The sequence below is a fragment of the Leptosomus discolor genome, chromosome 9 (genome assembly GCF_034619465.1).
Source record: "Leptosomus discolor isolate bLepDis1 chromosome 9, bLepDis1.hap2, whole genome shotgun sequence".
NCBI lineage: Eukaryota > Metazoa > Chordata > Aves > Leptosomiformes > Leptosomidae > Leptosomus > Leptosomus discolor.
The window spans coordinates 27,763,761-27,790,543 of record NC_141399.1 but is presented as its reverse complement, the minus strand read 5'-3'; the positions used below and the strand labels follow the sequence as shown (position 1 = coordinate 27,790,543).

The following is a 26,783-nucleotide window of genomic DNA, read 5'->3' as shown; positions in this document are numbered from 1 at the left end:
TTAGCCAGTTACCCAGAAAAATAAATCACATACGTACTATGGCATCATATCACTAACAACTCATGGCTTTCTTCTCAGCCCTTAATTTCTCTTCACTTCATTGTCTTTGAAATAACTAGTTCACGACTGCAGGGTAACACCTTAAATGAACACCTTCCTCACAAGAAACAGACAGAGACCTCCTCAGGATCCAATTTTCATTTTCTTTCCTTGATAGATTCATTTCTTGGAAATACCACTGTTTCAGAAAATATGCCAAGTAAACAAATTGCAGTTAACACATCTATTAGACAGTCATACTTGAGAGGTACATTGGTTGGCCAGCAAGAAGTAGAACCTTACACATAAACTAAAATCCACTTTTTTCAAATTGCAGGCTTTATTCCCTGTTAGTAATTCCGGTCATAGGTTCATGGCAAAACTATGTGATAACACTAACCTAAATTTCACAGCATCAATGACAGTCTGCTTTCTGTGAAGGTTTAGTGCACTCTTCAGAGCTTTCTTACATAGTACAGGATACCGAGCTGGAGATTCCATTGCTAATGCTTAAAAGCAAATGAAAATAGAGAAGAAGAAAGAAATGACTGGAGTGAGACTTTAATCCCACTGGTCACTAAAACAAACTACAGCATGTTGCCAGATCCCTTGTGACAAACAACTGAAGAGAGATTTGCTTAATGCCTGGGCTGGTCACAAGCAAGTGCTTCTCTACTACTTTCTTACTGTGCACATCATCAATGAGGGCTGCAAGGCAAAAGCACAGTACATTTCATAATTTACAAGTACTCTCACTTCTGTTTACTTCTGGTGCAGTAACCAAAAAACATTGGGGGGGAATGTCTAAAAGTACAGAGTATTGTTTTGTTTGTCTCCTTGAACACGAAAATCTGGATGGGAAAATTAGGCAGTAGTAGGATGTCAGTATGGTGTTTCCAAGTCCAGGTGCGTACTCCCTCAAGACAAGGGGATCAAGAAGATAAGTAGGTGTTTATGCAATCCTACAGAATCCCCTCCAAAGATTTGCCATGATAGCTCTAAATTTTACTCATCTTCCCTGAATCCTAGGACTCTCAAGGAAGCATGACTAGAACTCGGTGATGAAAGCATGATAGAGTATAGAGAAGTGCTTTTTACAAATTAACTACACTAACTTTAAGTTGAAAGTGCGTATCTGTCCAAAGTCCACATCCTAAAACTTCTGTATTGGGGCATGAATCAGCTAGGGTCATTCTCTGGCCTTTGCCAGTTTGGAGCTTGTAAAAGTTTCTCTCAATCATCTTTTCCAGACTCACAACCAATACAAATGTCTCAGGGTCTAGAAATGGAAGGATGTTCCAAATTTGTGGTTCAACACCCACATAATATGTTATTTCAAAATACAGATCTCCTAGTGTTGCTGAGATCCTAAGCATCTTTGCTTCAGGACAAAATATATATGGTTAGACCCATTTTCTGCATGCTGCACAATACACTATAATCCCGGTCACCCAAAATAAGCAGGAAAGAGCAACAAAAGCTGTTTTTCACGACTTGAAGAACTATGAAAGTACAAATACAGTCCTTACATGCAATGATTTCTAGTGTCTTGACCTCTATTTGTTGTTGCTCCCATACTGACTCCATAAGGTTGTGGAGTGTTGGATCATTCAGTTTGGATCTTGCTTCAAATTCATAAAGCAGCAACAATGTGTCTGTTGGGTCTTTAGCAAAATCTCCTACAGAAGAGACAGAATCGCCTGTATGTAATGATTCATTTTCTTAAAGCCACATCGTCTACCATAAGGTATAAATTTTGTTTCCAACAGGGGAAAAAAAACCATTAAGGTACTCAGATTTAACAGCAGAGCAAGCAGAACTCTGAATCAGCCTTGGACAGAAACTTCAGATGTCCAAAGCACAAACCCACCAACCACCATGCCCCTGCCCCCAAATCTACATTGGTCTGTAATTGGCTAAATTCATGCAACCCTCCCAGACAAGGTACTAGCTACTAGGGAAGCCATTTTGATAGACAGGTAAAAGAGATAACAGAAGGCCACCAGCTCAGAAGGTCAGCTTATGAAAGAAGTTACCATTAGCTTCAAATTTTTCTGTAGGACTTTTCCCCTTTCTGGTAGAAAAGCACTCAGGAAATCCATACACAGAAGAATGGTGGGAAAACAGTAGAACTGCTGTGAAAGTGTAAATCTGATACAAATGCTAAACAATCCTTTACTGAACTATCACAAAGATCTTTGTTTTTACATGTAAAAGACATTCTCAGCTTCCTCCAGAGCAACACACTTGTCCACATGTTGGCTAAGGTCTAGCGAAGTAGTGAAGGAGCACCAGGCTACCATTCCACAAACCTCTGCAGGAGAAACTCCAATACATCCCTGTCCTGAGATAATCAACGCCTTGGGATTTTAAGGATGGAAAATTAAAAGGGAAGAAGTCTTTCTGAGTTATCTTGCCTTCAGTGCAAAAGGGCAAAGAGAATCCCAAATCCAGGCCACATAATGAACCTTTCATTCCTTAGTTTTAAGAGGAAAAAAAACAGCAAGTAAATTTCTTGACAAAAGTTAAATACTAATGCATCTTACAGTGGAAACTCCACAGTGTCCCAAACCTGTAACTGAAAAGAAACCAGACCATAGGCCAGACAACGAATGCCTAATGAAATTTTTCTACCAATATACTATCAAAAAAAGTAAAGCATGCATCCTCTAGGCTAACAGTCACTCAGTATCTCAGCTGTCAGCTGAAAGCACGCCAGGCTCCAGTAATATCTGATCTAAATTGACATGGAAGAGTCAGGGAATGGGTTTTGGCACTTCAAAGTATGGTAGCAGGACTTTCTGTACTCTGAAATGCCTTGTATGGGAAGAGGTTAGCAAAGCTATTAAAACAGTGCAAGAGCAACTTTAGAACAAAAAGCTTGGAGTTTCTTAACATTTAAAGACAGAACAATCAACCCAACTTCACTGTTAAAGATTGTTCCACACTTCATAGCAATAAAAAGCCTGCAATGACATGTAAAAAACAGTAGTTGGCTTTGCCAATTCTTTCATCATATTGCCCCATATCTGCTTCAACGGTGTTCAGCTGAGACAGCAATTCCATATGCCCTGTATTTTTCATGAATACAGTGACTAAGTCTAAGAGTTACATGTGCTGAACAGACATACTTTGTAGCTTACCTGTTAATTTCAGAACTTTCCATATCTCCTTGCATGTCTGGAGATGTTGAAGGGCTTGAGTCAAAAGCTCTGTCTATTTTACAAAATTTAAGAAGTTACTTTTGTCACAGTTTTAGAAGCGAAAGTAATATATATGTTACAACTAACAGACCCTTTATACCGAGCTATAAAATAAATTAAGAATCAGCCTAATTAGTATACCATCTACACCAGTTACTCCTTTTTGGGATTTTCTTTCTCTCTCTTTTTCAAAGACCTCCACATCTCAAACAAAGCCTCTTCACACTAAATGTTCCATTGGTCCACAAAGAACCATATGGGTTCCTATGGGACATCATTTATCTCAGCTCCCAAGCATAAAACTGCTACTGAGACTGACAAACCACTACATCCCACAACACAAATTGCTGTGCATTGCTCTCCACAAACGTAAGTTTCTACAACAATCACTGTACAACAGACTTCCATACTTCCTTCATAACTACTGCACATTTTATCTTCCTACCACAGGAAGTAGAACATTGCAAAAAAAAGATGCATGCATAAAAACAAAAAAAAATTTCTGAGCTTTATCACAACCATACTGGTAACTACTTCCATCAATGGCATAATTCTAAAGATGCAGTAATCATCTGCCTGACCAAACAATGTTTAGCAGCAGACTCCTTACATAATATAGAAGGTAGACTGAAATTCCTCCAAGAGAAGGTACTGCCAGGACCCTTTGCTGATATAAATCTGTTCAAATCCACTGAAGTCAACAGAACTAACTCACAGAAATCCAACATTTACAGCTGCCTGGAAAACACTGAGTGCATTGATTCTAATTAACTATGAAAGGTTCTCACAGTTACTTTCTCAATATCCTGTTCTGACTGAAAAAACCCTAAGACTTCAAAATCAAAAGCAAAAAATGCTACACTGATACATAAAGAATCAGTTACCAGAGCAATGGCCCTACCTGTTCAGAAGGTGTTACCTGTTGTCTCCCCATTTCCAGATCAACTGCAGCTGCCATTAACAGGCATGTCTTCTGAGCAATTAGAACAGCTTTGTCAGAAGGACAAAACTGGGAAAACTGACACCAGAAACAAGAAAAGGTAATGAGAATTCTGCCCCTATAAAGCAATTTGCTCATGAACAGATGATTGCCAAGTCTCCTCTATGACACTTTTAGCAATCAGACATTAATAGTATATATTCATATTGCAATTTTATTTGTACAATAACACAAGCAGATTATTTAAAGCATAAAGCAGTGTTGGAGGCCCCTCTCTACAAACACATACAAAACTGACAGTGCTGGCAGGAGTTCTGTATGGAGATTAGGACTTGAGTATTTAACATGTTTGATACAGTTTCGAAACATCAGAATCCATTTATTTTAGAAAGGTCTCATTGAAGTCTAAGTTTCTTATGACATTTTTAAGCCACCGAATGTAACGAAGGACAACAATGCTTACATTTTGTATTACAGGTCAACTTCCTTCTGACAAAAGTGCTCCATCTTGAGAGCATACAAGCACGTCTCCAAGGAGATACCCGATACACGGATGTAACTTCTAACAGAACTAGACAGATGACAATATTCCTCAATCAGAGACACTACTAGCAAGAGTACATACCTTGAAAGACAGTAGAAAAAAATCCCTCATCTTTTCAGGCCAGCCCCTGAACTGTACAGCTAAGTTCCAAGCTAACAAGGACACAAAAAAATTGAGACTAGAATAAAAATCTTCAATGTTATGGGTGCCCATCTAATCTGTAGTAACAGGCAGTTACTATTTAATTTCTTAATCAAAATATCATCAACAGCTCATTCAACAACAGCAAGAAATATAATTATTAGTGATGTGTTAAAATAGCTTACTCATTCTTTCAAACAGTCTTAACTTCATCATAACCAAGTATCCAGTCTACCACATATCCTACCCACAAAAGTATGAATTGCAAGAAGCATTTTATTTAGTAAACAAAAGTAGTATCTGAAAAGTGTTGAACAATATTACAAAGACAAAACTGAAACAAACAAAAAAAACCCCCACAAAATGGAAAAACTCTCTCAACATTCTGAAACATTCTCCATTTTACCCCAGCAGGGTCAAGTACATGGCAATTAAACACACAATTCTGATTAGTAAATGAATGAGCCATCTAAAGACAACAAAATGATTTATGTATGAGAATCTGACCCAATTAAGTGTCTGGATTCTATAGTGACTTTGCAGATTCTAACTTGCATGTTAATTTATTCCCTAAGACATGTTTTTGTAGTCTCTGAATTGTTTACTCTGTAAGTAAGAATGCTACCTTGGAAAGTCATGGTCACCATAAATTCCATTCACACTCATGTGACTAAGACCTCTGCTACTTCTCTCCCTCCTTTGCTAATCTTTATTGGAGCACGGCTACTTTGTGAGGATGCGTACAAAAACTCGTCATGGCAGATGTCTTCTATTACTGATTTCAACTATTTTCTCTCCTCTATGCTCTGGCAGAAGCAAGAATCTGAAAAATTGCATCACTGACCCTACGCTTGTATTTTTCTTTATGGACAGCAAATGCACAGAGTCCTTTACCAAAACAGTGTAACAAAGATTACTAAGCAAGGATCCAGAGATATACTAAGGATAGTGCTTAGGACAGCTCCATGGGAGCTGCATTTCTCACTAGGAAACACTTCATCTATGATAATGTTTGCCGCTTAGATTTCATAAACTGTAGTCCAAGGCCAACTCCAGAACTGCTGATTTAAGGGACTAATGAAGACAGTCTGAGTGGCAGAAGTAAGCTCAACCTGCAACAGTCACACCAGTACACTCATCTGAACTTCCTAATTCTTATTTTGCCTACATGAGAATATCCATACGCAGGTTTCAGCAGGGTTTTTTATTGCTCTTAGCAGCATTTTTTTTTTTTCAGACATTGAAGAAAACCATTATTCTTTCTATTTGCCTGATCTTAAACTTTACTTCTGTAACAGTCTTGGTAGTGAAGAACTAAGAGAAAAATCGTGAACTCTGAAGAGTTGTGTCATGGACACATACAACAATTCCTGTGGTGAAGGGAATAATGCATCAGCTATCCCATCCGTCAAACAGACCTTGTGTAAGTATGTCTTGATAATTGACTTAAAACATGAGCCATATCAGATAGTTTCAGAAGACAAAAAATGCAGCAGGAGAACTTTAAGACTAGTTAAGGCAGCAACTGCCAAAGGTGACAAGTTTTATAAATCTACATCTTTAAACACTTCTTTCTGCCTGAAGGTCTGGCTAAGTGGAGGTGGAGGGGACTCAGTGTAGATTTTGAGAGTGCAACCTACCAACTTTTCTAAACCAGTGAGCTTCAAGGATCCTCATGTCCCCTGTAAACTTCTCTTCTGTAAAAGACTCAGCAAGTCTCTTGTGAGCTGCAGAAAATGTGTGGTTCAATACGTAAGTAACACTTTCTGAGCAGAATTAAAACATTTCCAAGCCTAATAACTACACTACAAAACAAAGGTTTCCACAACTCCCACACAATTCCTGATGAAGAGCTATTCTCACAATTTAAATTTAATATGCTTGTCCAGAAAGGCTTATAAAAAACATCAAAAGGTGCCTCAAACAGTATTTGAGATAAGATATATAAGGCTACCAACAAGTACTGCCTCTTCAAAGTTTACTGACACAGCAGAACTTCACAAAAAGTTGAGGGTTTTTAAATTCAACAACAGGTTTGAGGCCTTTCTTCATGGAACCTTTAATTAATTTAATTCTAGTCTTCATTCTCTTCTCCTAGTTGCAGTAAGAATGGCTAGTGTAGAAAAATTTCTACAACCTCATTAATTTTCTTGTCCAAGGTAAGAAGAGAGGGTTAAAAAGATTTAGTGAAAATAAGTATTTCTTCTGACAGAGAAAAGTCCTCTGTAAAACTCCCATACCTTTTCCAATGCAAACCACGCAATTCTTTTTCAAAGGACAGCACAACTTAAAAGTGGGACCCAATTTTGACAAGCCTCTCCCATCTTTCAGCAATTTGCTATTACTCTTGCAGTGTTCAAAGTCTTCCAGGGCAAAAAAAATATAGCAATAACTTAACTTAAAAAATGCTCCCTTTTAAACAGCTAGAACAGGAAAGCCGACGATTGGCATTTAATTAATGCCAGTAGAAATTTAGTTCTGTTAATTTAGTTTACAAACCCAAGCTTCTTCCTTTTGTGGAAGCCCTGCTCCTAAAGATACTAACTTTGTTTCTGTCAACGCAGCCAGAGTAGGAGACTGTCAGTTGAGGCCACCCAGGCTGTGGCTTGTACTCAAATATCTGTTGTTTGCATGCATGGCCTTATGAAGGATTAAAGGAGAAACTGCCCCTTTGTCTGAGAGAAGGTCCCAAGTACAGGCTTTACTAGAAACTTTTTCCAACACTAGCCTGCAAACTTCCCATAGGAAAAACCTGGAGCACCGAGACCCAACTTGAGAACACTGCTGAATGTCCCGTTCTAATCTTCACTGATTTCAGTGGAAAGTTGGGAACCTAGACTGAAATAAGGAGTCTAAACGTTTGGTTGGTATTGACCTAATCATACTATAAAGTGTTCACAGATGGAAGAACTACAGAAAGCGTAAATAAAACAAACACATACCCAAGGTCAAGTAAGTCAACATTGAGCTGATATCTTCCCCTCTAGAATGGAGGAAAAAATAAAATGTTTGATTAACTTTCTTACAACAGAACACATTATTTATGTTGGAATACATCTCCACAATTATGGATATAATCATTCTTCCCCTAACAAACATCTTCAGCGTTAGAAACTTGCAGCATTTGAAGATGCAGGAGTCTTGAAGGCCTGCAAAAAGTTTTATTGATCTGCAGCAGTGAAGGTCGTTGTGGAAGTGCAGGGGGAGATTTCTCAGCTGTTGGAACTGCAGGTTAAACTTCAAGCCTCACTGACACTACGCTGTTTCCTTGACAGTTAAAATCCAGCAGTACAGTTCTCCTACTTTTAAGCCAACACACAATTTGTGAAGTGCTAGTCCCACTCTGAAGTTCTCACTCAGAACTTCTGAAAGACACCACATCGTAGTGTCAAAGTTAAAGAGGTTGCTTAGCTCACATTCCTCATCAAAAATACCCGATGGTCTTACGCATTAATAAAAGAGGAAGGCAAAGAGCAAACACTCAAAGGAAAGGTTATACAAGTAGAAAAGATGTTCCTATGTGATGTCATTAGGAGAAGTTGATAAGTCACCTGGGTGGACCTTTTTACTAGCATAGCATAAAAGCTAATCTTTTGATTACTCTGCATGAAAACAAGCCCAGCAAGAAAACATTACACCATTTGTAAAACTTATCCACCATAGGAAAATGGTTTTGCAAATGGGCTCACCTTTTATCTTCATTTTCTGCCATGACCTTTGACAACGTAAGACGAACCAAACATCTAAATACAAGAAACAAACAATGAAGAAACAAGATTTTTTTTTCCAAGTGTACTTTGTCCTAATTTTCCAGAAAGGATCCCGCTTTTCTTCCTTATGCTACCAGGCCGTGGAACTCACAGAATTCAAAGTGACAAACTGAGAAGAAAATTATACTGTTTCCCACAGTATAATAACCTTATTTTGTATATCACTTTGCTAAATCATCTAATAGTAAGTAAATAAATGTACTTTAACAAAGGATTTAAGCAAATATCGAATAAATACATCTGTCTCACAATATTTGTTTTTATAAACATGATGGAATGTTTCAATAAGAAGATACCACTTCATCAGAAAATACAAACTGGTATTTTCCCCAAATATATTGTTGCAATCTCATTCGAGTCACTGCTGTTCATCTGTCCAAATCACAACGTAATCATAAAATTTAGAGCAACTAATACTATTTGCTTGTGAGAGACCTGGAACTCTACAGATATTAAGAGTTCAGGCTTCAGGTACATCTGCAGCACCAAAGTCTGCTAACTAATGTTTCATCTACTCTGTTTTCCACCATCCTCAATATAATAAATTATTTTTGAAAAAGAAACCAGGAAAATTTCTCTTTCCTTGTAAATATATTGAACTCTCACTTTAAAGCGGCAAATAACTGTTGGCAGTCTTGTAAATGTTCGGACAAATACTCCAAAGCTTTTATAGCCACAACTTGTTGTTCATTCTGAAAAGAAATTAAAACATGTTTTGTATAAACTGCACTACCTCAGTTACCAAAAAAACGAACCCAACACAAAGCAACAGCATATTCCAAAAGTCTGTGCAGTCTGCTAGCAGGAAAAAGAACAAAGGACTCTGCACAGAATTGCCTTGGAGACAAAACAAAACCATAAGGAGAGATCATACAATTCCATGCACAAAGAACCCATGGCAAGCACAGGACCAGTACAGGTTGGCAAGGCTTTCATGCCTTATGGTGCTATGAACAAACCCCTGAAAGGCAACCAAAAGCCTCTTGTAATTAAGCCAATGTAATCAGCCTGTTCAGACATCACTCAAGTCACCAACCAAGAGGCAAACAGGAGGGACTAGTGACTTTTCAGTATATCATCCACTTATGTGTATTTTATACACAGGTCCCCCCTAGCATGTCAAAGATCAAATCCCAGAGGCAGAAAAAGATGTAACATTTTGCTAAGGAGGATTTTACAGAAGTACACCGTGTCATTTCCAGATACCAACATTTATAACTCAGAATCCTTTATCTTCCTGAAGAAATACTAAAAAATACAATTTCTTTATATCTGAAATCAATTTCTACTTTGTATTACACAACACATTGGAGTGAGACCTTGGTCACGGAAGCATGAAATACTTAGAAATGCATGAAATACATAGAAATATTAAAATTAGGCCAGGTTACAGAGGTTACAGCTGTCTTACTTTTATCAACAAAACAAAGTAGAGACAACATTATCTGCTCTACCTCTAAAGCAATTTGGGCAGCTAAACTCAGGAGGTTATTGTCTGTATTCTCATCCACTCCCAGCCTGTCTTCATGTTGAGATGACTTTTCTGCTAGCTTCCCCATTTCAATAACTGCTTCCACAGCTGAAATAGAGAGAAAAATTACATTTTTTTTAGAAGCAATTGGAATTAATGAGGCTTTAGAAACCACTTATGAAAGGCTGTAATTTTTTTTTACTATGAAAAGCCAAGACACGAAAACCTGACCATACCAGCAGTATAATTCTCCACAATTATGCATTTCTTCCTAGAGTTGTCAAAAGGTTTTCCAAGGTACTAATCTAAGGAATCAAGGATGCCATATAAATGGAACTATCTCACACCCTTAATTTTGTCCTGCTAAATAACTGTTTGTCACCAAAGACAGAAGACTTTGTCTAGTATATTGTCTGGGCGTGCTTCCAAACCTTGGCTTATGCTAAGGGTGCTGCTGCTGCTTTTATGTTCACACTGTGCTGTGGTTCCCACTCCATATAATGTGAACAAATTATGCTGTCATTAAAAAGATGTATAGAGAACAATTAATTGTCACAGAACTCATCAGAAATCAAGGTCTGCATGTTACTCTGTATTCTACGTAAGTATAAAGCTCAATTTTCATTACTTGAGCTAAGATTCTCATTAAAATATGAAATGGAAGAACTCATTATAAAGAAAGAGTCTACAGAAACATGCCATTCTGTAAGTAATCTCAGTAATTCACGTATTTTCTGGTAACTTCAGGCTCTACTTGTCCAGAGAAATTAAAAGCAGCAATAATGGTGCCATTAAGGTTCATTTAGCTTGGTATATACTGTATATGCATACAAAGGAATATTGGAAACAGTAAGTATACAATGATTCTCACCCTGTGATGCTACTATAGCTTCTGCCCATGAGAAGATTAGAGACTTCCTAGCCAGAAGCTTAATTCAGACAACATCAGATATGGCAATAGACTCCACAGCTTACACAACATGTGCAAAAAGCATCCCACTAACAGTTTAAATCTACAGCCTGATAGCGTCAACGACTTTACAGACCCTTCTAGCTACCCTCTATTGTGTCCTTCTCGAGATGAACAGTCCAAATCTGCTTAGTATTTTCTAATACATTCAGCACTTCTGCTCCTTGTAGTGGACCCTTTCTCTTCCAAGTTCTACCTTTATCAGTATCTTTCTCCATCACTGCAATCTTATAGACACTGAATTTAGTAAAGATGCTGTTTGGGTCACACCTCTCTGCTTCTTTAACTGCCTCTTTAGCCTATTCACAGAAGAGATTAAAGGAAATCAGTATAATGGCATCTTGAAATCAGAAATATAATTTGCAATAGAAGAGAGCTAAAAAGATAACAAAATGTTAATGGTTACATTGTTGATGTTTTTATAATTACTCAAGGAGTTTAGTCTGGCAACATCTTTCCTGAAAAGTAAAGTGACAACAGCAGAAGATGGCACTAAAAGCCAACAATGACCAGACTGAGGAAAAAGCCAATTCCTCAAAATTAGAGCTACAGAATCAAAAAGCAAGAAGCCCAGAGAAAGCTGAAAAATTGAACTCCCTTCTGTCACTTTGAACTGTGAATTTTAACATGCCCAAACCAGAAGGCCTGGATAGGTAAAGCAGGTGGTCTCTGCAGAGGTGACAGTTAATACACTGTGGTGGGAAGTTCTACTAAGATACGTCAAACATTTTTCCTGACAGGGCTCATCTGTCTTGAGCAGAGGAGGACCTCTAATCTGAGAAGAAGCCTGATATACTGAGGCACAGTCACACAACTTACGGACTGTTTCCCCCATTAGAATGACAGGTGACAGAGAAGGCCCTCATAGCAGGTGAGATGATGAACAACATCTCTCTTCTGGATGATGCAAGACAGGCAAAGACAGTTGCCCCTCTCAAAGCAAAAGGGGTACAGTAACAAAGATTTAATTAAGCCCCAACGACATAGCTACAAAAATAAAATCAATGCAAATAGATAAATATACATATATACCTTGTCAACTTGTTTCAGATGAAGATAGCAAGAAGCCATGTTCCTCTGCAGCTTAGCCAAGTTCTGATCTATCTGCCCAGGTGTGTAGAAGCTGACAGAATAATTGTACCACTGAAGAGCTTCAGAATAGCTTTTTGCCTAGGAAATTTAAAAAAAAACAAAACAAAACAAACACATGCTTATTTGGGCGATTAAATTGCCCCTGTTTTCCCAAATTAAAAAAAAAAAAAAAAAGTCATAGGAAATGAAAAATTCAAATCATCAAGTATATTCTAGTGTAACCTTTCCCCTAGAAGAACGATCATTGGTCCCATAACACAGGTAATACTCATAGGAGAACTGTCGCTTTACCTACTCCTACTCTTCCCTTCTTACGGCTGTTATCAAATAAAGGACACTGGACTAGATAGGTCATTCATCTGACCCAAAAAGAACATTCTTATGACTAAATACAAAACAAATATTATTTCAAAAAATAATTCAATAACTTCTCTCTTCATGATACAAAGCAACTGAAACTAACAGAAAAAGACAGAAGTGTTTATCCCATTTAGACCATGAACATTGAGGGTACTCCCAACCATAGCCCAACCATAGTTCCAATTTTGACAGAGAACTTATTTAAAAATGAGGAAGTTGTGTCATTCACAAAACTCCTTCTTGACTACACAGATGAGAGGTAATAAAATATCACATGTGTTTTTCTTTGTATAATCAAGAAACAAGTGTATGAGAGAAAGTAGAGTAGAACATGAGCTCATCTTCTCCAAATACTGAAAGAGTAAGAAGGTATCTGATTCTGAGTAGTAGAACTTGCATATACTCACAGTACGAACGTATATGAACTAATAAGCATCCAAAGCTACTTTATATAGGCTAAAAATAAAATCAGTGTACACACGATAACATTTCATGCTCCTTAAAGCAACAACTGACTGTCAGAGGGTAGGAACTGTAAAATAAATAGCTCAATGTAAAGAATATTTTCAGGGTTTTGTACCCTTCCCAGGACAGAACCAGAACGATGGGCTGCATATGTTCCCTGGCTGATCAATTCTGGCCATAACTGTTCCCATGCACAAACCTTGAAATGAAGCTACCTGAAACTTGATGTTGTAATGGAAGACAGTACCCAGCTAGACGAAAATAAAACTAGTGCCAACTGGAACAGAAATCTTAGTAACAGCTTGCACTCTAACCAGAAACAGATATACTGAAGAGGTCAGAAAAAGCTGACATTCATTTTAACTGATACAAATAACAACACTACTGTTTGTTCCCAAACCTCATAATGTTTGGCAGCTCTGTCCCACAAGATGATGTGCAGCCGGTTCAAGGCTTCGGGCAACAGCTGTTTCCCAGTATAATGACCTGTAAAGATACTGCAAATCATCACTTTAGAAGAACTTTAAGAACGACACTGAGAAGCACCTAAGAACCATCTGAAAAAGACTGTCCCATAGCCTGCCACAAAAAAACACTGACACAGCAATAGTTTCAGCCAGGACCCAGTGTTTCATCTCCTGCTTCTGAAAAAGAAAAAAAATTAACAGCCCCCAAAAAAACCCAAACAAACAAAAACCCCCAAAAATGGTGAATAAGAGAATAACTATTTTCATGCTTGAACAACGTAAATGTGGCTCTTGCACCGAGTTCAATGCTACATAAAATACTGTCGGACTTCCAGCAGATCTGACAGTCAAAAAATTCTACAGTGCTACAGGTACAACAGACCTGAAAAAGGAACTGTTACTCAGCTGCTCAAACAAGGATATGCAAGCTGTTTTAATACTGACAAACAGAACCACATTGGGCTGGATGGACAAAGTATTAGCATTACAGAACTTCTGATAAATGTTTTTAATCCCACATGTATCAGCCACACACAGTCTACACTAAGAAGGAGGAGTTATTCTAGCAAGTGAATTTAACCCTGAGCTTTATCATGACTCATTCATTATGGAATTTGAGAGCTGCCATGCAAAAGAAACAGAAGGGAAAACAGACACAAATGTAAAGAAAGATGAGAATAAGCAAAAAAAGTGAAAATCAAAATTCAAGACTTCAGCCAACTAAATCCACCTTTCAGTGAACAGCAGTAAAAGATGGATACAGACCTATAATAATTTCTTCAACCTTTTGCTTAGCAAGCAGCTCCCTCTTATTTTGTAACAGGAACTCAACGTGGAGCAGGGTAATTTTTCCAAGGTCAGGTGAAGATTCAAATCGTTCAGGAACAGATTTCAGAAAATCAAAACCAACTGATTCCCTATTCACACAGACGCATTTTTAAGAAGCTGCACAAGAAGAGCTGTTAATTTTCCATTCTAAAGAACAACATATTCACACCCTACAGCACATATCTCATTAATACTACTGGCACACCATCACACTTACAGAGTGAGTCAAGGTATGAATTTACTGCAGTTCATCTATTCAGTAGTAACTTCCTATTAGCACGTTTGTTCCACAGTATTCACAAGACAGTTTACTCCTCACAATGAATGACTAAGAATTTACTGCAAGATAGAAGCATGTACATTGGTAATCATGATGGAGCATTCAACAGTGTGAAATTTCATGCCTCTATTTTGCAGTAACTTGTTCATCCTTATACTGTTTTCCGTAAGAATGATTCTAGAACTCCAAACTCTTTCATTCTGAGGGCTGGTTAGTTAAAATGGAAGAAAGATTTCAGTCAAATAATTCCAGAGTCATATATATATATATATACACATACACACAGATATATACACACACATTGAGATATACATATATATATATTATTCTAGATATATTATTCCAGATATATATTTAAACTACACAGGGAGAATCTTAACAATTCCAAAGTATGGCTACAGCATTGCAAATTGCCACTCAACATTATTTCATGCCCTGTTCTGCTGCTGCCATAATCTGTATAACCTTGCTATGGAAAAGAGAGGTTCCCTCTCAAAACTGTTTACCATCCTCTGTGAGTTTTTATCTAAAATAAAGAATCATTGTATAATCGATGCTCTTTGCTTATAAAAGAACACCTACAAAGCCCAAATATTGTGCTCACCCCACTTAGTGATGCTTTCATACCTTCCATGCTCCAGCAGCAGTTTGGCAGTACTCAAACAAAAGTCTAAAGACATCTCATGGTGCAGGAATTCTGCAACAGCTAAGACAGAACACAAAGCAGCTCAGATTATTTAATCAACTTAGACACTTAATTGCCCAATTTACCATTTACCTCTTACAGCTTCTTTGAAAAAAAAAAAAAAAACCCACATAAACAAAAAAAAGCTCCAATATAACAGTTCTAAAACAAAAGGAAGAATAAAACATGTCGTTGTGCTTTGACTTTCCTTTTGCTGTACAATTAATGCAGTACTACAGAAAGGTGACAGACTGATAGCCCTAGAATTCTAGCTGTTTGTCTCTTTGAAGAGGAACAGCACAGACATCAGTAGCACAAACTTTTGCCTCAAGCTGCTTTCCATCAAAATCTCTCATCCAGCAGGAATGACTTAAGACTGAGGTCAGTGCTCAGTCTGTATGGTGGTATCACATTGCAATAGGAACTACTTAAGCCTAATGCCTTTAGCATCAGCTATTGAATTGACTGGTGCTGATAAGTACACATCCGTTTTAGACCACTCAGATGAAGTTTAAAAATTGCTAGACTGTGCTGGATGGTTAATAACAAGATTTATACATTTGTATCTCAGATGAGATCAGAGAAGGAGCACATGGGGGCATGACTGTAACAGTTGTTAAAGGAAGCGTTTCTAAAGCACACAATACAAGATTTTAGTCAAATGCTTAAAACTTCACAGGAACTTTCACTCAAAAGACAGAGAAGTTGCAGCGCATGGACACAACACTTTTCTCGTATGACTGGTAGTATGAAAGGACAGACATCCACTCGTTAATAAACTTGCCTAAAAAACTGACTGGAGCCTTAATGCTACTAAATAAAAGCAGAGTGTGTTTCGACAGGCAACACTATGGCTTCACAATTCACACTGCAGAAGACAACTATTGCAATAGTAAGTTTTGAAAACTGTCCACTTGAAAGCTGGCTGAAATTTCCCAAGAGCAATCTGAAGTGGAGTTTCCATTCCTGATACTCTAGCAGCATTTAAACCATTCAGCTCTCTGCAAAAAACTCCTCATCTCACCCTACATATATTTCTCAGTGTTTATTATGCATCTGATGCTTTCCAACCATGAAAAGTACAAAGCCTCTCTTCTTTACAATTTCATTATTTATGGAAATAAATCTCTCCTGACACATTACCCTTTCTATATTGAAGTCCCCCAAAAAATTTTATTCTCATCTCATGCCAACAGAAGAATCAGCTCTCCTCAAATGAGAAGTTTGAGGAATAATGAGAAAAGAGTTTATATGCCTTAGATAAACTAAATAAACTCTGGTAATACAGGTTTATAACAACCCACTGATCAGCACTGGATGTCTCTTGGCCAAAATCTGCAAAATCACACACAGAGAACAGCAATGTTTAACAAGCCTTTCTTCTATGCTGACTGTGTAAGAGACAATCCAGCATCACCCTTTTTGAGTAACCTTAGGCATATGTCTACAAGAAACCATACTTTTACCTTGTTTTATTTTCACTGTCTGCATTCTAACAGGCTTCATAGCCTTCCCCCTTTCCTATTTCCAGCATTCAAACGCTCAACAAAAATAAAACCATGCTTAATTCAAACTTACATTAGCACCTGGACCACCCCTCTGTGAACAGTGACTACTATGTCTCACTCTAAAACCAGAGCGACTTTAGCTAATGAAGATTCCTCTAAAACACATAAGAAAGGGATTTTTTTTTCCTCTTCTATCTGCAACTCAGGCTGTCTTCTTGGATACAAAGTAGTATGACATTACTATGAAACTTATACAGAGCTGTGATACCTGAGTTGATATCTTCATCTGATGCTCCACTTTTAAGAAGAATTTTAACTTTCAAAAAAAACCCTGCTGGATGCCAATTCTCCTGCACAATGAAAAACAATACATTACTTGGACAGCTGTTTGTAGAATACAGATCCCATGAAAGTCCAGGACACTCATAACAAATATCAGGAAACAGATGCCACTGTATTAATTCCATTTTAATGACTGAAGCAATAGGTAGGCAACTGGTAATATTTTCTCCTTAAATGCAATGTGCATCTTCATTATTCATTCATTCTTATACCACCTGAAGACCATGAGGATGATGAAAGCAAGAGATAAATGACTCTCATTTTCCTATGCCCCATTTCTGGCACTTTTAAATAGAAGCTGAACAATACTGAATGATAGAAACATCTCCTGCTTTTTCATGTGTGAATTGGCTGGACTACGCTAGAATTAATATAAGAAGAATTCAGAGTAGCTTATAATAATACAAAATTTAGAGGAGAACAACAATGGGAGCAAATGGAAATAATGAAGACTGTACACTACAGCTCTCAATAAAACACTGCACATTTCAGACTCCAGACAGAAATTTTCTTCTGGTTTTCCATATATTATCAAAACATATATTATCAAAAATTATGATAAAAACTCTTTCCACCTCAAAAGGTTTCGCAAAAGCAAATACAATAAAAATTGCAAAGGGCTTAGATACTGCAGTAGCATGTTATCTGAATGATTAAAATACGCTGCCTTTTATCCTGATGTCACAAGCACGTGCATCATCATCTATCTGAAAGTTTTAACAGCATGTAGAAAAGTGAATTTAAGCTTTTATTTAAAACAGAATTTTATACTTAAAAATGGTTTTGTATTAAACAGATAATGGAAAATTTTAAATGGTCAGCCAAAGACAAATATAATTTTTTCCAATTTAAGTTACTCTAACTTGAAAAGCACAAAATTAATTTAAGTCTTTATATGGGAAATGGAATTTGTACCAGAGCAAGAGACCTCACTGCAGTGACTGCTTACGAACTTTCTTCAGGGTAGCTGGTATGTTTATACAGCTCATTTTTTAGGTTCCAGAAGAAATACAGTCATGTTAGTAAAGTGCAATAGCTAAATTGTTTGAAATAAGACCAACGTAGCATGGCTACACAGCTTTCAAAACTGAATTGTTTGGTGCTTGCTCAAAGATTTGTAAAGCTCTGGGGGATGGGGACTCAAAATGTAGTATGGACATATCCATTATAACCCAAAGCAAGACAAAAGGTCAGGTGCCTAAAAAGCCAGCTGCTATAAATCTCAGGTGGACCACACTAGTTTATTCTGTTTGTAGTTTTCATGAATACAGGTCAGAGAAATTTTAGTCATATCATTATCAAAGAACCTCACTACTAATAGATACGAGGCAGCAAGACAGCTCTGAAATCTACATGCAAAGCAGTATTTCACTATAAAAAAGCTGGGAACACCAAAACATTCTTACCAGTATGAAAACCAAAGCAAAGAAAGCATACCTCCATCTGATGTCAAGGTAACACACCAGTAATTAATTAATAATTAATTATTATGTTAATAAATGCTTGAGTTTCGACTACTGCACACCATAGACAGTAACACATTACTACCTGATTTGCCAAGCTTATAGCTTTCAATGCCTTGTCAAGATACAGATTGCAATCCCACTCAAAATAGGCTGTAGCTAACAATCGCAGCACTTTAGCCTGCAAAGAAAAACAAAATGGAAGTTTAAATGCTGTCTGAATCTGAAGGGCAGAAAAAAACCAACAGCCACACATGAACATACATATGAATACAAGAGACTTAAAATTTAAGGTCATGAAAAATATAAGCTCTTTGAGTCAAAAAAATGTCTGCCTGGTATATAAAGTCCTCAGTTCTGAAGCGTATCCAGTCTTCAGCACTGCAATTCACACAGGACATGAATCAACTAGAGTTCAGAGGAGAACAGAAGGGTAGCAAGGAAAATCAGAGGTCTGGAAAAAACAGAATGAAAGGAGAAATTAAAGAAACAGGAGGTATAAACTTCACTGAGAGAAAAAAAAAAAAATCACAAAGACGTACATGATAATGGCCTTCAAATATATAAATTATTTATATAAAGAGAAAGAGATTAAAATCTTCTCCATATCCACCGTGAGTAGCAAAAGGAGTAATAGGCTTATGAATAGACAGACGAACATCTATAAAAATGACACAGTTGTAACTGATGATGCCTTGAACAAAGAGGGGGAAGGGAAGAAGAGATGGCCTCTCAGGGTCTACTTCAGCCTTACTTTCTACAATTTAATTTCTGTGAAATAGTAGATTCAAAGGTGATTTAAGGGCACTCATCAGTGACTGAACTCTGACTGATGCTCATAGCAAGAGAACTTGCAATTTTGCCAAACTTCATAGAAGACTGTAGTAAAGAAGGGGCCAAAGGATCACCGGTCAGGTTTGGCACAGCAGAGGCAGATAACACAGTGGAGTCAGGTTAACAAAATCCTCCTATTTGTAAACAGCAATTTCTCCATTTCTCACCTGCATTTCTCTGCCAACAGAATATTTCATGTCCATCTTCCCAATGTCATAACTCTGGCTATCAATGACAAGTTAAAGTTAGAATTAAATGGGATGACAGAGATAAATTCAGCCAGTCTTCTGATATGTGCAATGTTCCTATCCTTTGCCACTTCTAAACCAGTTAGAAATCACATAAAGCACACAAACTAAACTCAGTACTCAGCCTTACTAGAGAACAGAAAGTTTTCCTTTTTTTTTTTTAAATCCTCACATTAAAAATTGTACTCAGTCTTCAACCTGCAACATCATCTATTCAAACATTTCAGTAGGCTTTATCAGTCCTCACCACAGGGGTTTTGACAAAGCAAGTGTTCTCATTCTCACCTGACATATAATGCTGTCATACACAAAAGTTATACACGCCCTGGTCCCAGGATCACAGCAAATCAATAGCAGAGACAGAAACAGAACCTGGGAGTCATGACTCCCTATTCTTTCTTTAAAGTTAAATGACAGCACAAAGGACCACCCAGGAAAACACGCAGATTCAATTGAAATGCTGTGAATGAAGAACTGTCAGAAAGAAAAACAGCAACTGGGCATTTGTTTCCTGATCTAACATATTCTCAGCAGAGGAAAATCTGAACCCACTAGATGGAGCTACATCTCTTTCTCCACATAATTACTTGTACTTTGCAAAGGTTTATTTGCTCCTCAAATTTTATCAGGACTCAGTATTTAGTTTTCCATAAGAATAAAATATAAAATAATCTCCAAAGCACCAGCTGTAATTAATTCTAAGCATTTCGACAAATCCCCTTTGACAGAATATGTGACCATAACTATGTTGAATTGGAAGAAGTGTTTGGGAAAGAATTGACAAGAACCATGGAAAGAAGACTTTCATTCTAATGACATGAAAATTTATGTGGAAAGCAGACATAAATGTTAGGCAACAAAATAAGACAGTCACTAAGTATCTGCTCAGCTAATTTGGTTCAGCTAAAATCTTCTATTCTCACATTTAATTAAATCTCTACTTTCCCTCGCTCCCCCCTCTCCTTCACACATACTTTTACACCTCAAAAGTGGGATTTTGTTTGCCTTTACACATTACCTGAGCCAGAAGGAGCTCTGTTCATACCTCTTCCATTCATAGGTTTCCACTCCAAAATTGTAACAGAGGATTGACAGGTAACAGGTCTGCAATAAAAACTTGCTTCTATAATGTTCTTGTAGAAACATCACTAGATCTACGGTACTCCAGCCTCAGCTCCTTTAAAGTGCATTTTACTTTAAAGATATATCCACTGTTACCACTTCTAACCTTACACAAGGAGATACTGCACATGACTAAAATGGAATTGTAATTGTGTGGGAAAGTGAAGCATCATTAACCAGCCCAAGACAGGCAAGAAAGCTGGATTCTTGAAACACATAAGGTAGAACAGTTCCTCAAGATATCATGCTGAAAACACTAGAACTGTGTAAACAATAAAAATTAAAACCTGAGAGGAAAAACCGGAATATTACAACTTCATTTTTAAAAATGACAAAAAAGTTTTACATAGTTATATGAAGACAACTCTACCTCTTCCATGGTAGGCTTCTTCCCTGCATGTCTCTCTGGGGTTAAAAAAGGATCAACCACATTACAAGTTTTAGAAGAAAACTGGTTTTGAATGCTTAGTTATTCAGAGCGCTGTTGCCTTCCGCTTTATCAGTCAGCCCTGACAACGTCTGTTCATAACAACTTGCCTTTCCTTTGAAATGATCTGCAGCTGTCATATGTTATCCAAAGAAGAGACAGAAAAGTCATTTCATATGCTAACAGGCTGCCAATATTTACATCCATTTTGTGCCTCTGCAGTAACTTTATTTTCCAAGTATAAATGTTTCTTGCAAGTGACTACATATTTCAAATCCTCAGGCAAGACTGAGAGAGGTAGCATAACATCTTGCATCAAATTTATTGTTTATCTCATTGCAATGCAGAGACAAAAGCACAGATTCAGTATGCATGAACAACAACAAAAAAAACCTCTCAGATATGAAAACCTTATTTTTCATAAGTTCTATTTGTGAACTTTTTCTTTCCAGAACAGGAGGTTTTTTGTATTGCAAGGGCTTCATGCAAAGTGTTTAGCTTAATGCTGTAGGTATACTGTGGCATACTCAGTCATTCACTTTTTTCTCATCGTTTAAATACCATTCTTTAAACCACAAGTAAATTGTATCTCTCGTGGTCAGAAACCTTTTCCTTGTCTGCATCAGTGCTCCTGGTTTGCGAGCAGTATTCACTATGAGAAGTTTAACATTATTTAATAGAGAAGTTTAAGCAGAAAGCATGAACTTAATTTAAAATGAAATCAGGAACAGTAATGCAAAGATCCCAGTGAGCTCTTTCAACAATTCAGTGAGAAGCTCTGCTCTTATGATTCAAACAAAAGCTAGACCTCTGCAACTGACTTAGTCACCCAGATGCACTGAACGAGGCTTGCGGATCACAAAAACAAAACTTAAAATTAGCTGGAGTTTAATGGCTTAAAAAACCCAATTAAACTCCACCCATGTTTTCCTTTCAGAATTCACATCCACCCCTTTGAATTTTATTACCTGCACCACAGAGACAGGAACCACATTTTTCTTACATTTTGGGAAAACATTAAAGTAAGCAAGTGAAAAGAAACGTGGGGAAGCTTATTCTGATACAAACATACTAGACTTTTATCTTTGCAAACAAAGAACTAGTCTGCATATGCTAGAGTTTGTTTTCCCTGGACACTCTTCTGAGAGACAAGAACTACAAAAAAACAGTTTAGTGCGATGGGAAGCCTCCATTCATAGCTCTACAGCTTCATGAAGATGTACTGAGGGTAGTGATAGACTTGCATATCAAAAACTTGGTAACTCAGCTCTTGTCTTGTCCCGTCTGTTTCCAGACAAAAGTTCACATGGGTGCAAGTGAAGTAGCAATATACAAGATCAAGATGTAAAATGCAGCTGGTTCTGTAGAAGAGTAGGTGGCACATTCAGTCTAGAAAACCTTTTGCCTTGCTTGCTGATTTGTCTCTTCTCATTCTTTAGAAAGAGTTTATAATTCTATTTTGAATGATAAACTATGAGAAATGAGAAAAAAATTACCTTTAAAGAAAGCCTGCTGTTCCCATGCAAAATCGTCAGAAAGAAAATCTCAAAGAAGCAACGAACCACAGAAGAGATACATAGCCCAGAGTACTTTCCAAAAGATTATATGGCACACGTCATTCTTTAACATATAAAGAAGAAAGCAGATTTTCAAAGTTTGGAATGATAAAGAAGGGAAGATTTAATTTACCTCTTTTGGCAATTTCATCAACATATCTTTGCAGCGCTGCACACACACCACCGCTTTCTGAAAATCTCCTTGAGCAACTGCCTAAGAGAGCAGTAGAGCATGCCAACGAACTGTTAGTGTGCAACTTGTCTTTAAAATTCATTAAAAGACTGATTCTCTAAAATAGGACTTGGGTTTTTCACATTCAGTAAAGCTAGGTTTGGGATTAGGTATCTGTCCTTATAGTGCTACAATAATTCTGTATGTTTCTCTATATTGCCAGATGGTAAAGACATCTAGAAAAAACACTGCAGTCCTCCCGTAGCGCGAAAAGGCCCAGATGCATGGCACAGGTTCATTCAGATGTTAAGATGATACAACAGTTCAGCAAATCTTAAACCACCTCTCCAGTAATTAAGGTCACCTTTTGTCTCCATGATCAAATTAAAAATTCTGGCCACTGCTTTGGCCTGTTTAGCAAATCTCTTGAGAATTTTGGAGACAGTGCTCCCCTTCTAGATAGTGGTATCATTGGTGCTATCAACAAATGCAGGTGACCACATTTTCTCATATTTACACTCACATGCCTGTAATACTCTATAGCATTGATAAAGTACTCAGAAACTTCAGTCAGGCACAACAATGCCTCACAAAACTTAAAATTTCTAAATTACACACTTCAAATAATTGTAATTTGTGTTGTTGAACCCCTAGAAAATCTTTAGCACTTTTTCAGGCTTCATTTATATTGTGCTAGGTTGGTGGTGGTTTTTTATAATTATCACCATGTTTCTTACCTCATTGTATGATGCCAGAGGTTGAAACTTGAAAAGAAAATACCAAATGTCATGGAACTCACTACTTCCAGATCTTGTAATTTTATACTGATTCTCCCAATGTTTAAAGCCTTTGTATGTGGAAAGCAACATGTACGAGGTCATGAAAGAGAGGATATTCACGTACAGAAGATCTCTGTCTGATGGCATATAATATTAATAGCTTTGATGATGTTCATGAGTTCGCAGTGTCATAAGTTGCAAGTTGCAGAAGACTTTGCACATGTGGCTTGTAATGAATACTACCTTCATATACTTTCAATCAGCCTAGCTGCAAATACTAGCACGCTGTGATGAGTGCTCCAAGGTGACTAGTCTCGCTGTGTACATGTTACCCGCTTGGAGTCTAGGGGACCCAGGCTCTACACCAGTCCTACGCCCCTTCTTCAGTCAAACACAGGACACCTTTGGAACTGACACATTTATGATTCAGAAAGGCAGCTGTTTGTTTTATAAACAGCCATGCTAGCCAAATCATAGAGCAACAAATCTGAACTAAAAGATATAAACACCACAGCAGAAATGACTGCGATAAATTAGGCAAATTAAAAATCATTTCACGATTGCAACACTGAATGCAAACACAAGATCTGCTATCTTACATCTAAGTGAAGGAAATACATCCCTCAGCAAGTCTTCAATGCCAAGCATTCATACATCTAATAACTGGGTCAGAGTTTACTTCTATATCCCTAGCGACTTATAAGGAAAACACATACTGATTCAGCCTGATAAGAGAGTACTTTGAAGAGACTCTTCTCCACATCAGCTTTGTGCATATGAATATCTGCTTCGCCATTGCTCCCCTTAAGCAACTCTGCATATAGTTTTTCTACACTCTGGAAAACAAAGTGCAGGCATCACTCATGGAACTTACAAATAGGTGTTTTTATAAGAAATTAAAACTGGAAAAGAGCTTACACTCATGGCAATCTCTAGAAATCCATCAGCAAGATCAGCCTTTCCAATATCTATCCATCCTTTCCCAGTTTTCATAGACATCTGAAGAAAAAAATGTAAGCACTCTGTGAAAACAGTCACTTTCAAGAAAGGCAATGTTAGATCTCATCTCATTGACGCACATATCTAAAGTAGGAGAAAGGTATTTCAGCTCTTCAATTTCTGACAAGTGCCTCTCACATCTGAATGAAGTCCTTGACACTTAGATGCAGCATAAGACTTACAGTGCCCTACTAGACAATATTATAAGATACTGAAATAAATTAACATGCTGCTCATATAGCATTTTACCATATGACAAAGATGGGATGCTAACTGCAATGTCCAGAAATTCCTAACTGCACTGGCTCAGCAAGGTATCCCAGCATTAATACAGGTCCCCTTCAGCATGTATATTCCCCAGAACTACAGGTGCATTTCACTCCCTTTCCAGCGCAACCACAACAGGGTCTGAAGGTTTCCCTTGGTGATCAATAGTACTTCATTGCTCACCCATCATTAGCCTTACCAAAATCTGTCTTCGAATAGTTCCCTCCGAAGGATCACGGCCTTCACAAAGGCACACCAGTCTGCAAGCAACAGACCGTACTGCAAGAAAACAGTGCAGACGTTCATAACTTTCCTTTTTGCCTTTTTTTTTTTTTTTTTAAGAAAGTCAGGCCCTGCCATATCTGAAAGGCTGCTTGCCATTTTAAATCACAAGAGAGAAAAACTTGAAAGCTTCAGGAGTCAAAGCAGTCTGAATTGTAGCCAAGCTGCTTAAAACTGCTTTTTCAGCAGTAAGAAAAAAAAAAAATTTCATCAAAATACCTATTAAACACTTTAGAAAGAGTTTAAGTTAAACAGATGGTATTCAAAGACTTAATTACATTGCAGGTACTTACAGTAACATGTCTTCAGAGCCCCAAAATAGCCTTCAGCAAAATAGGGAAATTATGTTTAATAATCTTTACATTTTCAAAGTAAAAAGCAAAAATATTTTCAGGCCTTCCTTATACATCAGGGGTGGAAAAGACATCACTTAATGTATTTAAAATAGCCTCTCCCTGTCCCTTCAGCTGTGATACAAGATCTGAGAACATTATGCTCTACAATTACTACTTATTTATTTTAAAGTTACCCTTTTCCCTTTACCTGATATAATTTATATCATACAAGTCATACATGATTTTGACTACAATCCCTCAAGACAAAAATGTAGGCCAGGTATTGCAATCCTGCAGAACCACATAAAGAAGCAGGTTGAGGGAAAAGACCAAATGCTCACTTCAGCTTTTCCCTTGCCCTGCTCCTGCCTCCAAGCAAACCCACCAGCCATGAACCTGGCTAAAGCAGGGAAGTAAAAAGAGGATTTAGTTTTTCTGTTTGCAAACATTGATGAGATTGTTTCTGTAATTTATATCAAGCGAGATAGTTACATTGTGACCAGCAGTCTAAAATTTATATCTATGTTATTTCCATACGTTTTTAGATTAAAACCATAGCACTAGAAGGCAAATTACAGCTTCCTTTGATCACTTCACCTCTTTAATGATGCTCTGGCACAGAAAGGGGGAGTGATAAGAATGCCTACACCGATCCTGTGTCACAAGGAGATCACTATTGCACCAAGATGCTCTTTCCTGAACTGTTTATACAAGCCCAGCTGTATATTTTCCTCTGTCTGCACCCTATCTGCAAAGATCCAAACAAATCTACAGTACTATATATACGCCTCTCGGCAGAGAGTTCTTCGTTTTCGTGCTACAGCACACAGAATACATTCAGGAAGGTACAGAACACATACGTACATTTAGCTCTTTGCTCATCATTGACAACAGAACCCACGTGTTTGGTCACAGCCCAGTTCCACAGGCTTACTGCACTCTCTTCAACCTGAGTAGGAGAATTCCATTAGATTTAATTTGGTCCTGGATTCGAAATTTACTAGTGGAAAAGGAACCATCTTTTATGTGCATCACAGTAATGACCTGTCCATATGTTTGTGCAACTTCCTTTTACATTGGAGTCAAAGGTATGAGTTTTCCATTAAACTCTTATATGATTCCACAGGGAGATCTGGGACAGTGACCTGAAAACAGGCATGCTGAATGGACCACACCGCATTTCTTCAGCTAATA

General features: G+C 37.5%; 1 protein-coding gene across 1 annotated transcript in view; it reads right to left on the bottom strand.

The window, feature by feature from the left end:
• TEX11 (testis expressed 11) overlaps positions 1–26,783 on the bottom strand; it is a 32,922-nt gene that overhangs the window by 3,828 nt on the left and 2,311 nt on the right. Inside the window, exons 4-27 of the mRNA XM_086470668.1 lie at positions 26,454–26,538; positions 25,172–25,251; positions 24,625–24,705; positions 24,423–24,542; positions 22,889–22,969; positions 20,669–20,754; positions 19,570–19,627; positions 18,654–18,749; positions 17,032–17,113; positions 15,198–15,276; positions 14,228–14,379; positions 13,396–13,481; positions 12,111–12,248; positions 11,275–11,377; positions 10,092–10,216; positions 9,244–9,329; positions 8,557–8,610; positions 7,810–7,850; positions 6,508–6,594; positions 4,808–4,878; positions 4,144–4,260; positions 3,183–3,255; positions 1,569–1,718; positions 440–548 (exon numbers count right to left, since the gene is read on the bottom strand). Of these exons, the coding sequence (XP_086326794.1) occupies positions 440–548; positions 1,569–1,718; positions 3,183–3,255; positions 4,144–4,260; positions 4,808–4,878; positions 6,508–6,594; positions 7,810–7,850; positions 8,557–8,610; positions 9,244–9,329; positions 10,092–10,216; positions 11,275–11,377; positions 12,111–12,248; positions 13,396–13,481; positions 14,228–14,379; positions 15,198–15,276; positions 17,032–17,113; positions 18,654–18,749; positions 19,570–19,627; positions 20,669–20,754; positions 22,889–22,969; positions 24,423–24,542; positions 24,625–24,705; positions 25,172–25,251; positions 26,454–26,538 (2,240 nt within the window). The remainder of the gene's footprint in view (positions 1–439; positions 549–1,568; positions 1,719–3,182; positions 3,256–4,143; positions 4,261–4,807; positions 4,879–6,507; positions 6,595–7,809; positions 7,851–8,556; positions 8,611–9,243; positions 9,330–10,091; positions 10,217–11,274; positions 11,378–12,110; positions 12,249–13,395; positions 13,482–14,227; positions 14,380–15,197; positions 15,277–17,031; positions 17,114–18,653; positions 18,750–19,569; positions 19,628–20,668; positions 20,755–22,888; positions 22,970–24,422; positions 24,543–24,624; positions 24,706–25,171; positions 25,252–26,453; positions 26,539–26,783) is intronic.